The 15,864-nt window shown below is 38.9% G+C and overlaps 1 protein-coding gene across 7 annotated transcripts in view; it reads right to left on the bottom strand.

Annotated features, from left to right (window-relative positions):
* Positions 1-7,047: 7,047 nt before the first annotated feature.
* Positions 7,048-15,864, bottom strand: part of TTLL7 (tubulin tyrosine ligase like 7) — a 63,975-nt gene continuing 55,158 nt past the window's right edge. For 4 of the 7 annotated variants that reach the window (XM_017729985.1, XM_017729987.1, XM_017729990.1 and 1 more), the window contains 2 exons: positions 12,553-12,726; positions 7,048-9,332 (listed from right to left, as the gene is read on the bottom strand). In XM_017729985.1, coding sequence (XP_017585474.1) covers positions 9,212-9,332; positions 12,553-12,726 — 295 coding nt within the window. In that variant the 3' untranslated portion in view covers positions 7,048-9,211. Of the gene's footprint in view, positions 9,333-12,101; positions 12,221-12,552; positions 12,727-15,864 lie in introns of all 7 variants that reach the window. The other 3 variants (XR_001860530.1, XM_017729988.1, XM_017729989.1) reach the window with 3 other exon arrangements.

Here is a 15,864-nt window from a genome sequence, read left to right as displayed (position 1 = left end):
TTTCCTCTTCCAGACAAATGCAAGATTCCCATATCACTAAGATGACATGAACTAGGTTTGCAAGTTAATCCCCAGATTATATGTGACATACTTAGTTCATGCAAGTCACACGTTAGTGACATTTCAGGCTCCTGAATAACACTAGTGTTTTATGCTGCATTATAAAAGATACTAACAGTGCAATTTTCATGTGATGCCACACAACACAAAAAAAATAGGAAAAGCAAACTGCTTTTAAAAAGGAGAAAAGTTAAGGAAAGCACCTTTGATTTGTATTTTTGTAGGTATGTCTGACAACCTGTGATGGCACAAATGCTGCTGGCCCTCATATTCCACCTAATAACATAACACAAGATAATAATTTTAAAAAACCAAAACAAACACCAAACCACTTGACATTAATGTGTCAAAATCTGCTTCTATCTTAAGAATTGCTTCTCAGTTAGGTAAGGGTAGAGTCATTTTCATTATTTGATTAAAGAGCATTAACAGGAATTAAATCCTGCAGAAGAAAACTTTCCCGGGAACAATAATTATCAGTACAAAAAGGCCAGGGTAATTATTACTAGATTGCTCTCGCACTTGGCCTTGGCAACAAGAAAAGTTTAAGTTGGGAAAAAGTCTTCTCCAATAATTTTTAAGAAAATAATTAAAATAATAACAATAGTAAGTAAGAAAAATCATCATTGGTAGTGCTAAAGTAATTCCTTTACTGCCATTGCGCCACAAAACCTTAGTCCTGTGTGCTGAGGGGCTTGCAGTTGGAAATGGATTATTTCACCAATGTTTTGAACAAGCAAAACCTGCAAGCTGAGAGCCCTCCCTGCTCAGAGAGGAGGATTATTTTTTATAAGCTTGCTCATGCAGACTTACAGAGCTAAAACACAAACAAAGCCCAATGTTAGAGGAATGGGAGGAAGAGGACTTCTCTGCCTGACACAGAGCCTGCTCTCAGCAGCCCTGCTGTTGGGAACGCTGGTTCCAGAGACACAGGTGACATCACTGACACCTGCTGAGGACGGGAGGAGAGGCAGAGCGCAGCACTGGCACCGGGAGATCGCAGCCTGCGGTGCCTCCGTGCTCTGTCATGGCTCCATTGCTGTCAGATTTCCACATAAAGAACTGGAAATAATCTCAACACTCAGTAGTTTAAGACCAACACGACCAAAATGGGAAACTCTTTCTCCCCACAGGATATCAAACCTTGATACTGAATTTTGTAGGTGTACAGACACAAGAAAGGAGCACTGCTGGACTACAATTACTAGACAGAGGAGACTCACTAGTAGGTGTGCAATGAAAGGAAAGTTGCATCTGAAAGACATGACATTTTATTTAAAAAGAATAAAACGCAATAGCACTACACAGGAAAGTACAATTTATTGTTGATTAAATAATTAAAATGTTATACTTCCTTCTGAGGCTCTGCAAGCTAAGCTGCAACTCAGGTGAGGTACAAATTCCTAAATAACAAAAATGCTGACATGACAATATGCATATTAGAGTTACTGGATTGTGTTATTGTTGATACAAAAAAAAAAAATACAGTTGTCCTCCTAGAATTGTAGAACAAGTTATATGGCTGCCAACTCACAGAAATGTGTATACCAACTTTATTTACTTGAATTGACTATAACAAGCAGTAAAGCTATCCTCACCGTGTGGTTCCAGCCTGCACAGGAGAAAAAAAAAATTGCTGTGAAATTGATCTAATCACTGCAAAAGCTTGACTGAGAGCCAAGCCTCTTCACAACATAGGTGTTTCTCAAGTAAGAGTAGACATCCAATTACTTCAGCATTCTAATCCTAAGTAGGTTTTCTATTACCATTAATAATACTTGAATTGGTGTACTTGAAAGAAGATATACAACAGGCAGAGGTGTTGCAGAGTATAATAACGAGATACCCTTTGGGCAACTGAAACATGTTTTCTGTAAAAGAGTTGTATTCAAACATAGATAAGAACATATACTTGGATAGTTTGAACACAGTTTCACATCAGATGCTGATTTATATTTCTATTAAAGCTTTTTTCCTAAAACTCAGACTTGCGAGCATTTGGAAGTTGTAAGATATACAAAGCTTACTGTTTCCTCCACTTGAGTGGGCTAGGGGTGGAGGGAAGGAAGGGAAGAAAACCTGCAAAGTTTCCCAGCTTAGGAAGAACAGTATGAGTTAGCAACAACTTCCTCTACCACAGCGAACAGCCACCCTAGTCTGAAAGCTGCAACAACGTGTATGAGAAGACACCAACAGCCTGGAAGATGGCAAGTACAGAACTACTGCACTTAACCTGCTTTTCAGAAGAATTCTCTTGCTAGCTATGTTCCCGTTATTCACCAGCTGTGACCAGTACTGTCATACTCAGTGGCACACCTGTGGAGTGAAGCATTTGGCTTCTCAGTTGGTCAAAGGGCATGTCACCGCTGAAGGAAGTTAGGGATTCCTGTGTTTCAAAACAAAAGCAGAGGCCATGGTGACAGGAAAGGAACATACACACTGAATCCTCTGCAGACAGAAACAGAGGAAAGCACCAACTGTGTGTCTGGTGTGCCACATGGTCAAGTTTAGCGAGTATAACCCAACCACACAGCTTTAGGCAGTCATTCTGATTAATCTGGCAAACCATCTCACAGATTAACTGAATTAAACTTTGGAAAGATGCTGTCAGGTCCATTTTACCAACACTTGTACAAGTTATTTTAAGTGCCAAAGGAACATATTTTTCACCATGCCAGTAAGATTTCTCAGTTGCTACTGGCTGCATAACATACTAAACACCAAAGCAACCAACAGCGTGACTGAAGTTAAACTGCCCCACAGCACACTTCTCTACCACTGTGCCATTTTGATGAGCTACTTTGCTGAGTCTCTGAATCAGAATAAAAGAAATCAGATGGCTTGAATCCCACATGATTGTGATAAAGCAGCTCATGCCCATGAAGAGTACAAACCCAGCATGGGGAGGGAAGAGGCCTGACTCAGCAGAACACCTGCAATCACCTAAAAGGGCTGAACAGGAAAGGGTAGGTGGGGTGGAGGAAAGCCCAACTCTTCCAATGCTTATGCATCTTCTGAGATTGCAATTGCCAACTATTTACCAACATGCTCAGTTTCAAAAAACATGTCTAGACTGCACAGTGCCCCCCAGCTCATTGGTTACCAGAAAGAGTCCAGATCTCTGCCCAGGAAGGTTTGTACTACTTCTCATTGTCTGTCTCGTTGCTTAGTTGTTTGACAAATTTAATGCCTTTGTAAGGGATATTGAGCATCAGTTATTTTACCAAACAAACACTAGAACTAATGAAGCCTGTAGCTCTATGTGACCCACAAGTCCCTGGAAGAGCGAGCAATGTCAGAGCTGTGAGGAAGCAATTTCAGTTTTGAGCAAGACCACTCAGCAGAGAGGTGCTTGCACACAAGGGCTGCTTGGAACACAGGTGCATTCTCCTGGAAACACAGATTGAGTTCTCATATTTGTCTATTCTTGTGCCAGATGCACCTTTACTAAGTCCCCTTGCATGTCACTCAGAGCTGTATTTCTCTTTGCAAAGTAAATTAATCCCATCCCTCTTATGAAAGGACAGCCAGAGTGATATTGTGATACCTAGGTCAGATCAAGAAATCTGTGGACTACATAGAAGTTTGAAATACAAATATTGAAGGCCTATTTTTTTAATCTTGAAATTGAAAGCTTCTATTTAGGAAATAAGGTCCTCTATGTCCTTCTGATAAGCTTCCAAAAGAGACAGTGGATTGTGGGGAATTTTGTCAGGAACAACTGACTGGGTATAATGATGTAGGATAGTCAGATGACCCGGTGACACTCGGCTAAAAATTATATATAGCATTAGGTGAAACAATCTGTTCTGCCATGGCAGAATTATTTGCCGTAACAGCAAATAATTTCCACAAAGATGGGCACAAGGAAAACTTTTAATATGAAACCTTCTCCAGGATAATGTTTTTTCTCACCAGATCCCCTTACTTCTTATACCCTTTTTGGGCTCCAATCTATTTTGTGACTGCCACCCTCAGCCTTGAAAGGCAGTGCTTTGCATCAGGTGGGCTGCCCATGCTGACAGACATCACTCCCGTGGAACTCTGTGTGCTGGTGCTCAGCAGAGCTGCATGACAGGAGCTGGGAGCAGTGGTGTTGCAAGGGCACAGCAGGAAGGGCAGACAGGGGTCACTTCCCTACGCTCCCCTACCCTTCATAATGCTGCTGATAAGTCCTGACAGGGGCCAGTGCAGAGCAGACCGACTGCTGTGCAGCCACCTGAGCCAGCATGGCATGCTGAGGGGATTCTGGGCACCCGTGTCAGCCACCATTTCAGCCAGCCACGGGCTGCACTTCACTCTGTGGTGCTAAAAGCAGGCTGACCCACTCGGTGGGTACTTGGGGCCATGCACAGTAGTCTTAACTGCATTATTTTATAGCATAAGCTATAGCATCTGTGCTGAAAGAAGGGCATTACTCAGTTCAGTATTAGCAGTTTTCCTTTCTGCAAAAAGTGTTGCTCTTTGTTTCAAAGAAGAAATGAGAACATGTTAAAAACATCAAGAATGCATCTGCCTTGATCCCCCACAAGCAGAGTCTTCTGTTCCATATACGTAAATGGTAAAATTACCCCCATTTCCTTAAGAGTCCTAAAGTGCTACAGGTATTTACACACTAACAAAAACTCTTCTATGTTAACAAGAGATTTCAATAATGTAGGGAACTGCACAGAGGTGGCTGGCAGACAACAAAGAACACAGATGCAGAATAACAACTAACACATGGGAATTTTACCACATACAGAAAAAATTACAGATGTTTTTAGCAAATGCTGGAGTGAAAGATTTTCCAGTAAGAATGCCATTTAACAGCAAATTATTTCCTCCTGAAAATGGATTCTCATTGCAACAGCTTCAAGTTAACTGTTTTAACAATGCATGTTTAACAATGCAAATACTCATATTTGCTAACACCTAAATTAGATGCTATCCCTGTCAATGCAATTCAGTCTTTCCACAGAATCAGTTAGGCTGGAAAAGACCTCCGAGATCAAGTCCAACCTATGACCAAACACCACTAGGTCAACTAGACAGACCGTGGTACCAAGTGCCTGTCCAGCCTTTTCTTAAGCACCTCCTGGGATGGTGACTCCACCTCCTCCCTGGGAGGTCCATTCCAATGTCTAATCACTCTTTCTGTCAAGAAATTCCTCTTCATATCTAACCTGAACCGTCCCTGGCACAGCTTGAGGCTATGTCCTCTTGCCCTGTCACCAGCTCCCTGGGAGACCAGCCTGACCCTATGTGGCTACACCCTCCTTTCAGGGAGCTGTAGAGAGAGATAAGGCCACCCCTGAGCCCTCCCCTCTCCAGGCTAAACATCCTCAGCTCCCTCAGCTGCTCCTAGGACTTACCCTCTAGACCCTTCACCAGCTCCACTGCCCTCCACTGGACACCCTGCAGCACCTCGGGGTCCTTCCTCCTCTGCAGGGCCGAGAGCTGGACACAGCACTCGAGGTGCCTCACCAGTGCCAAGCACCAGGGGACAATCCCTGTCCTAGTCCTGCCAGCCATGCTACTTCTCATATAAGCCAGGATGCCACTGGCCTTCTTGGCCTATGCTGGCTCATATCCAGCAGCTGTTGACCAGCACCACCAGGTCCTTTTCTGCCAGGCAGCTTCCCAGCTACTCTGCCCCAAGCCCATGCCACCGCAGAGGTTTGCTGTGACCCAAGGGCAGGACTCAGCACTTCTCTTTGCTGAACCCTGTACTCTTGGTCTCTGCCAATCGATCCGGCCTGTCCAGATCCCTCTGGGCATATTTTCAATGCTTTCACTTGAATACCCAGAGAAAGTCATAAACTGTAAACTTAAGGTTTTATATATAAAAGTGAATTTGTTCTAGAACTCCTAGACCAGATAAGGAATCATTCAGATGTAATTTTAAACGCTGATTAATTTGTTTACTTTTCTGTACAGAGAATCAGCAGGTAGAGACTAATTTCTCCATAATGAAGATAAGACAGTCACTCTAGACAGGACACTAACCCAAGGCCAAGGTCTAGGAACAGGTGTCCTTACGATGTGCTTCAGGTAACGTTTTCTCCATCATTTAAGCAATGGTTTCCAAAAAGTATTTTCCTTGCTGTGGACCTCAAATAAGGCGTGCAGTCTTTGTAATGTTTAATAATTGGCATTTCCGAGCCCATCCCTACGCTGGGGCTGTACGAGCGCCGGGGCACGGTTCGTGCTGCCGCCTGGGGCCGCTGCTCACCTGCGCTGCCTCCTCGCCGGCCTCTCCCGCCAGCTCCGGCCCCGCTCCCGACCCGCAAAGGGCAGTGCCGGCGCTGCCAGCCGCTCTCGACTAATGAACTGTAAAAACCGTGTCGCGGGAATTAAAAAAAAATTAAGGGCGATATTTTTGACTAACCGCCAGCGGGGCTTCCGGAGGTCCCGTTATTGATGAACCTTAACGAGGAACTCAGCGCTGCCCGCTCCCCTCTCGCCGCCGGGCGCGCCGGGGCTGCCGCCTCAGGTGCCGAGGGCCGGCGGCGCAGAGAGCGCGCTCCGGGTGCTGCGATACACCGCTACACAACACATTACCTTATGCCATTCGCGTCTTAACTGGGTAAAGATCGACCGCTGGGAACATTTATCAGTGTTCCTCTGCTTCGCATCACAGCTCCCACAGCACTTGAAAACCTGCCCGGGATCTCGTTACGCTACGAAAGGCATTGCGGGTGCTGCCCTCACCTCCACGCCTGATGAGTTTGTTGCTGCCCAAGCGAAACCTGGATGGCGGGGCCAGGATGAGGGGTGGGCAGACCTGCTGCTCAAAAGCCTGCAGGTGCTGCCACAGCAGGGCTTGCAGGAGCTCAAGGCCACTAATTAAGACTTCCCTAGGACCACTGGTCTGATCACAAAGCAAATTGCTGCTGTTTTGCAGAGGAAAGGGGTAAATGTTTCCGCCTACGGCACTACTTGGAGCTGGGCTACAGGTGCAGCCCATAATTCACCCGCAGAGCACACACGCTGGTTCTGAGGAGCTGCAGCAAAGTGTAGCATGACATTTATTGAAGGTATTGATTCACACATTATTAGGAACACATGACCACTTTAGGAAAGGTATTAGAAATACAAATATATTAAGTAATGTCAGACGTAAACCACCATCTGGTCCACTTTTGTACATGTTAAATGTATTCTTTTTCTAGATCTGTCCATAGTATGGTTAGTAGCCCTCTTTCTCTTGGCAGAGTATTCTGTACAGACTGACCTGGCCCAGCACTGGCATTCAAGAATAGAAATCGGTGAAGTTTAGAAAAAAAAAAGACGTGAACCTCCTACCCTAAAGCTCTGTTTGAGTCTGGCAAGCTTAGCTGGAAGCTGATCTTATCCTTATGGCCAAAAGTAAAATACAATGGAAGCATCCTTCAAGAAGAGAAAATTTACAGCTTTTATTAGGTGTTACAGATAACCAGAGTATGCTTTAATAGTCACTGTATGGACCAAAAGAGATATACAATTAATGTGAACATACTATATTACTGAACTAGTATTACCACAAAAATTAAAAATACTTCACCAGACCAAAAGACTGCTTTGATCTGGCAGTTCTCAAGAGAGTTTTTCAATTGTTTACAAACATTCTTGTTATATATTCTGCAGTTCTAGAGCTGAGGCACTACAGCACAGGCATCAAAAATCTCAACCAAATTCCTAGTTTTTATATATCCTATGACTAAAACTTTTTAAAAAATCATTTCCATACGACTTCAATCTCAAATCTCTTAAGCCTCTTAAATTTGTCTTAAATTGCTGGATATCAAAAAACACTAACATACTTGCTCCTGAGGATAATTAGCCCCCAAATTATTTTTAAAGTATACCTGAAATGCATTGATAATTTACAAACACGTTTCAGGGTTAAATGATTGATAAGTACACAAGTCTTTGGTAAATAATAACTACTCTGTTCTTTACTCAGTTAAAAAACATAATTAATTTTTAAATCTAGATTAACTGATTTGTTTAATAATTATTTCTATAACGAATAAGGCTCACATGGCACAATGCTGGGTGGGATGAATGGCTGTATGTAGCAAAACCTGAATGATGTTTTCAGGCCACAAATCCTGTTAATACTAGATTCCTGCTCTGGCTCATTTTGGTTTTGTGCTGTTCAGCCAGCCCCAGGAATCTAGATCTGAATGAGAGCTTTCTAATGAATTACGTTTCCAACATTTAAAGGTGTCAGCAATCTAGAAAATACTGTCTGTTGCAAAGATACATTCTACAGTAGGTACTGGATTGCATGCTAAAAACTACAACAAACCAATTAGTTTAAGTTTGAAATAATACATTACAACTGCAGTATTTCCTAAAAATGTCTGCTTTACCACTTATGCAGTGTAACAGAAAAACTATGCATGCGAGTGCAAGCTGAGGATGAGTGCTTGCTCCCAAAGGAAACCTAAAGGCACAGGATAGAGGTAATGTGAATGAAAACCTGGAAACAAACATTGGCTTCCATTTTATTATGAGAATCCAATTAGGAAGTGAATGCCTAAACTGATATTTTACTGTTTGCGTACTAGATGCCTTCACTTTGGCTAAAAGATACATCATGTCCTTTAAGAAAAATAGCAGCATTAAATAGATCTTGTCATTTCAGAGGAGAAATTAAAATATGTTTGCTTTAGGTTTGGCTTACAGAGTTTTGGGGTTTATTTTAAACAGGTTCAAGAACTGATCAGACTATTTTTGATAACTGTTACAGTTTTACTGTTCTACTAGATTTTTTTAATTATCTGCTTTGTTAAAGGATAAATTACATTTGAGACAATAAATAATATAGTTTACAATAAATAATTTTAAAGTCAAAGTATTGTACTTACAAAATAATGTAATACTGTAATAGAATCTCCAAGAACAATTCCATTTTATATATTCTGCAGCAAAAATAACATTTCTAGTAGGAAGGAATTACTTATAAACCTAGTAAGATCTACACATTCACGTGTGTGTGTAAACAACTTAACAAGGTTCATTATGTTCCCAGAAAAGCTATGCTTTTACAGTAGGTTTTCAGCTAAATTTTATTATAATATGATGGTAGGAAATATTTAACAGTGCTTATGTTTAGCTCCACCACAAATTAAAAAAAAAGAAATTGAGTGCTATTATTTACAAAAGCAATTTTCCTTTTACTTCACAAGTGACTGTATCTGTGTGTGAACAAAATGTTAGGGCGAGGCATTCCGGATGAACTGCAGCTAAATTTGGATGAGGATGATTTCAGGATGAACAGTGAAGGTCTTGGCAATAAATACCTAGAAAGGATATGAAAAATACAGCAATGTTTACAGACAAAGCAACATTCAAGAGCAAAAGAATTCATTGTTAATGTGCCAGACTTTATAATAGTTGTATGCAGGAAAGTCAGTACAGTAAATGCTATTTATGAAACACAGAGGGCAATAGGCACAAGCTAACTCAGAAAAGGAATCTAAAACTCTGTTTTATGAGGATCAAACATCTTTCTAGTCCTTTATGTTTCAAGCCATGAAATAAATAAACAATGGAATCCTGTGTAAACAAGAGAATCCTGTTTAATTTAAACTCGGCAAAAACTGCAAATGAAATTAACCAGCTCATAAAAAGTTAGATTGTAAAAAAAAAAACCTGATTAGAGACCAAAAACAATTTTCAGCTTTGGTTTCCAGCTCTAATGGTCTAAGAAAAGATGTTAGCATCACTACTGTAGTACAGGAAGAAATGATCCTACAACCTAGTAATTCACATCGGTGACTATTTACCTTTTAAATTCAGGCAACTTTTATTTCATCTAATAATATAAACAATAGTTTATCATATGCCTAATATTAATTCCTAAATATTTTCATGCTATAATTACCTAATAGTTAATTGTTGAAGTCAATTAAGTGTGCAAAAATAACATCCATACCAAATCAGAATTTCACAATGAATTATGTTAATGTTAGCATGGATTAACACAACACATTGTACAAATTATTGCTTAAAATTGTTGTGCAGTTCTAGCGAATCATATTGATACATGACAAACAAGTTAAAAGACTGGTCAGACTGATCTCATGGATAAAAACAGTGACACAGGTCAAGGGGAGACAATCTATACAAGAAAGTGTACACATGTGCTTTGTTTAAGCTTGAGAAAATCTTTATCACCAATATATTTTTTAAACAATTTGTGAAAAAATAAAGTCTGACTTGGAATGGGTTGGTGGTGAGCTTGACAGTTGACTATGTCACCAGACCAAGTCCTACTTTTGCTTGATGATACAGTAAAGAACTCTAATACTTCCCAGAGAATATGCCATGTAATAGATAAGGGCATTTAGAAAACTATAGGGACCTAGTGGTAGACTTTTTTTTTATTTTGTAGCACAGGTTAACTTATTACTTTTTACACAGTTTGATTTTAGCTAATTTTTTTAAGAGACTTTGGTATAGTTTCTGAGCAGTCCTAATGTTTTATTTATTTAGTGGATCTGCAGTTAAGAGATAGAATTGAAAAAGAAATTTGAGAAGTTATTAAAAACTCTCTGGCAGTTTTCATTATCTTTTTATCTCTCCCTGTACAAATAAATTTTCCCAGCTAAAGAGGTATCTATTTGTAAACTGTGAAAGCTTTAGTTTCACAAACATTTGTTTCCTAAACAAAAACAAAATAAAAAATTGGTTTGTGCTCAGAAAAAACAAAGTTCTTCAAATTAGATTTTATAAAGTCTTGAAAAAATTGACTTCTCATACATTTATTAAATTACATTCTGATACCTTCTTGCTCCACACAATTTTATGGAGAGTCAGGAAAACTATTACTAGTAGTGGAGATTCATTAAAAACAGAAACCTAAGTGGAAAGTGAAATAGTGTTGTGGTTCTCCCATTTCTAGAAAAGTAGTTCCTTACCCTTACAATTGTGGGCAGTAACAGACAAGAGCCTTTATTTCCATACGTGTCTTTCATTTCACAGATTCAGAATATCATGGTTAACTGGCATATTGCTGTATCCATGTATAGATGAAACATTTATGGAGACTAATATAAAAACTGTAATTTTGATCAGTCAGAGTTGTCCTGACACTCCATTCCTGATATTTAGGGTACAGAGGGCTTAGATTCCTCTGGCCTATGAAATTTATGAATAACTTCCAGTCAGCATCCAAAGGAATACAGCAACTGGAGACGAGAAAGTTCTCTTGGACCATCCCTTTCATTGCATTCCAAATGCAAGCCTGTTAGCTAAGTACATTAGAGTAATCTGATCAGTTTGAATAGTTTGTGGTTGGTCAGGATGTAAAATTTTCTGCAGTATTAACAGTAAAGGCAATAAAAACTTCAAGGTTTTCTAGTCTTAGCTAATCCAAATGACTTTACCATACTCCTGCTATAGCTCAGTAGATGTTAATATTGAATACGATTGGTTTGTGGCTAACATATTTCTACTTTTGCTGGGATCAAACAAATTCAGTTTCTGCTTGGCTTTAAATTATGTTAGAGTGTCTTAAGATCCACATGTCAATAACACATGGGTCCAGTGTATCAAATAACTAATCTGAGATATAAGTCAGCAATTAAGTCATAAAATAAGTTTAACAGATAATATATCAAAAATTTGTTTTTCACATAATACTTAACTCACAAAGCCCTTCTATGTAATAATATATGTAAGATATTTTATATAAAGAAAGCATTTGTAACTTTATATACACAGTAATTAAAATGGAATAGAATTTGGATCCTAAGTAATTTAAAACTGACATTTAATTCTCCATCTATGACTGTTGAATTGCATGTTGTTGACTGCCACAGATGGAGCATTCTCAGTAATCCCTATACTGATAATATTATCACTCCTATTGTATCCAGTTGGGGAACTAAACCAGCCAATGGAGAATCAGGTAAGTGCCAAATAATTCTTTTACTATATGATGCTGTTTTGCAAGGTTTGAAAATATATTTATGCTCTGTAAGATGGAATAATAAAACTTTCATTCTATAGGTTTTGGAAATCAACTTTGCAAAACTGTGCAATACAGTAAATCAGATGGCACTTACCTGACCCTTGGCTGGAGCTGCGCCCCTATAGCATCCCACTGCGCATGTGAAGCCAGAAGTATCTGACATGTTAGGATACCTCTAGGAATGCAAATCTGGAAACAGTGACTTTGAGGGATCTGGGAAGGGGAAGAAAGGAAATTTTCAGTTCACTTTATGGAAAGCCTTTGCTGCAGCTATTTAGGCAGTAGGCAATCAAGAGTTTAATAAGGGTACTTTCACACAAGATGTGTATCTCAAGTTTTCTTTTGGTAGCACTTCATGACTGGGGTAGTGAATTAGAATGATTGAAAGTCATGAGCAAGGGAAATGTTGGGGAGTTTGCTGGGTTTTTTTCTTAAATACAGAGTGAACCAGACTTAAAAGTTTAGTGGTAGCAATATGGACTGAAACCTGTTCCAGTACTATCTTTTATACTTAGAATTTAGAAGGAAAATATTCAAATTTATACCTTGTATCATCCCAGTGGTGGCTCATCCCAGTCGGGGATCCTCTTGAATCTGATGAATGTTTGTAAACTACCAGCAGGCAGTGTTTACAAAGCTGTACTATTCGTTGGCAACACTGGAGTTGCTCAGGAGTCACCACCTCTGAGCCTTTACTGAATATGGTTTCCCAAGAGCTCCTATTATGGAAAAAGAAACAAATTCATGTTCTCTGTCACAAATTGCAATCTAAGAGCTTTACTGCTTTATATCAGATTTAACAACCGAGGAACAAGAGAAAAAGCATGACCTTGCCTGTGTACAGGAAAGGTCTATACCATTTAACACAAATACTGGCAAATGCTGAGTCCAAAACACAAATTAAGAAGTTAATCTTTATATGGGAAATTCCACTGCCATTTTTCACTTGGTTTGTTCTCTAAAGTGTTTACAGAGCCATTACTTAGGTTTAGCATGTAAAGATTTACTGTCACAAAATTGGGTATTTGTCTTACAACAGGAATAACAAAAAACACTCACTCTTTTTAAAGGCTACTGCCTGAACGAAATTATGATATTAAAGGAATTAACAAATGTAATAAATTATTTCTAAATGTCCACATGGCATAATAATACCTTTATTTTAAGTACATGATACCAAGAAACAAATATTAAATTAATTTACAGGAGGTTAGTACATGCTCTGCTTCCTTATCCAAAAAATCATATGACAAGAGTCTCTCAGTTTAGTTATTCAAATACTACTTATTATTTCCTCTGGTCACATGGGGTTGGTTATCCACAATTAAGTGCAACTTGCAAAGTACATCTATAGAAAAATTTCTTATGTTCTCTTAAGATGCCATTTTTCTTTGAAAAAAAAAGTTACCAAACCCTAGCATACCAATATAAACCAGGTGTGTTTTAGCACAGAAGACTACAATAAATAGTTCTTTGCATACACTTCAACATTCTTGTCTGACCAAATTATAGATGATTCCATCTGTTTTAAAAGGCAACATGGTGCTGGTGAAGACTTTTCTTGGTCAAAATTATTATCCAGCAGCACAGATGGTTTGTAAGCTTGAGGTTTTTTGTTTGTGTATGAAAGAAGCACTTCACAGAGTGAGGAAAATTTCCTGCATCTGGCTTCAACATAGCATCCAGGATGATTTAGCCTTGCCCACAGAGAGCAGCAGTAGATTTCACAATGCCAGTGTATAAAGTTCATCCTTAAAACAAGATCAAAGAACCAGCAAGCTCACTCCTGCCTAGTGAGATTTTTTTTAATTGGGCTGCATTTCACTGTGAGGGTGGTGAGACACTGGCACAGATTGCCCAGGGACATTGTGGATGCCCCAACCCCAACAGTGTTCAAAGCCAGGTTGGATAAGGCCTTGAGCAACCTGGTCTGGTGGGAGGTGTCCCTGTCCATGGCTGGGGGATTGGGACTAGCTGATCTTTAAGGTCCATTCCAACCCCTTAACACTGTATGAGTTCATGATTCTATGATTAGGATGGAATTAAGACCATTAATGACTAAAAGATGAGCTGTACGTGCAGCCAACTGATTGGTCAGCCTGGCTCCTTTGTCTAGATGGTATGTCCCAGTTGAAAACATTCAGTCCTACAAAATTTTCATTACAAACATAATTTTCAATTATGCAAGCATTTCTCCTTAGTAATTATTCATAGTTGTTTAAGAAGTATTGTTTGTATACATCGAAAGTGTTTAATTTCACAAACTTAATAATCACAGAATCTTTTAGCTTGGAAATGACCTCTTAAGATCGTTGAGTCATACTACTACTTTTCCTTAATATATTTTTCTCAATTGTTTTCTGTCTGGGAACTGTCCACATGTACTTTTATATGAAAATTAATCTATTTTCTTTAGTCTTTCCTCATGCAGTCATGTGATGGTTGGCAGAAAGTAGCAAGATGAAGTTCTAAGTATTACATTCATTCAACGGATTCACATTGCTACACATAATTATATTATAATTCAATCCATAAAACTCAGAAATCCTGTAGAAGAAACTTTCCTGATAAATTCCTTAGGTTCTGGGCTTTGAAGTCTGTGATAACTTTTCGACAGTTTAGAGGCATTTTTTCAGTGACAAAAATATATGGCCTGCTGCAATCACGGCTGACTATGAACTAGTGCTATATAGTTACCCTAATAACAAAAGCTGAGTTTTGGAAACATACACATGAATTTTAATGAGCTGTCATATAAATGTGCCTGTGCAACCTCCTCTGTGTATTAGACAGATTCAGTTCATTCTCCATTATACTGCAATCAACAGGGATCAAGAGTTCTGTTTCCTAAGTTTAATTGGTTATGCTGTAAATTTAGCTTCCATAAATTAGTAAGAAATCACAGACTCCTCACCAGATACAAAAAAGAATATTATACTTGATTGTGCAATACAGTCAATTATGTGTTACTCTTTTTATAAGCATCCGAAGTCAACTGGTTCTACTAGTTTTCTCCTATTAGTTTTAATTGTTTATTATACAGTAAAACAAATGTAGCATTATGAAACCCTCTGCATCCCCTTTTTTTCACAGAGATTTTCTTTGTTCTTTCTTTTCACTAAAATAGCACATACCTAGCAGAGTTCTAACCAGCAAGAGGAAACCTTAAGGTCATCAGCTCCACTCTTCTCCCAAGATATGTATCTTATGAATAGTGAACATACTACACTCCTTAATAAATTTTCATATAGTAATGTTGTTTCTGAATCAGCACATTAATACCCCTTTCCCAACATGTTTCTCCAAATTCTACACATGTACTAAGTTTATTCCAATCTCTTCCTTAAAATGGCACAATGAACTCATAGGGGAGAGTGATGAGAAGCTGGCCTCTCTGCAACAGAGGTGCTGTCATGAGTTCCCAGTCATGTGTTATATGGCAAAAAGGATGCTTGCAACTGAATAACCAACATATGGGCAAGGTGAAAACAGCCCTTTTGTTTTCTTCCATGAATTCTGTATTAAGTATATAACATGCAGAGTGATTGCTACACATACTGGATATTTATATATTACTTTTACAGTGTTTTTAGAATCTTTTACATAACAACTCCTCTTACAAGGAACTGAATCTTTATCAAAGAATAGCTCCACTTATAATATTTTATGACAACAAAAGAATTGAGTTTATACTCAAGACTTCACACACCTCTGCTAGCATGAAGAAAAGAAAAAACTGTAAAGATTCCTAACAGCTTGCAAAACAACAATCCTTCAGCAATGAGAAGATGACGGGAAAAGACCTGTTGATCTTTTGGACCCCTCAGATACCTCTTATTATTATTATCCATTTTGTA

This window comes from Corvus brachyrhynchos, unplaced genomic scaffold (assembly GCF_000691975.1).
Source record: "Corvus brachyrhynchos isolate BGI_N302 unplaced genomic scaffold, ASM69197v1 scaffold101, whole genome shotgun sequence".
In the NCBI taxonomy this organism is placed as follows: Eukaryota; Metazoa; Chordata; class Aves; order Passeriformes; family Corvidae; genus Corvus; species Corvus brachyrhynchos.
Note: the sequence above shows the minus strand (reverse complement) of the source record. Positions and strands in the feature narration are given on the sequence as shown.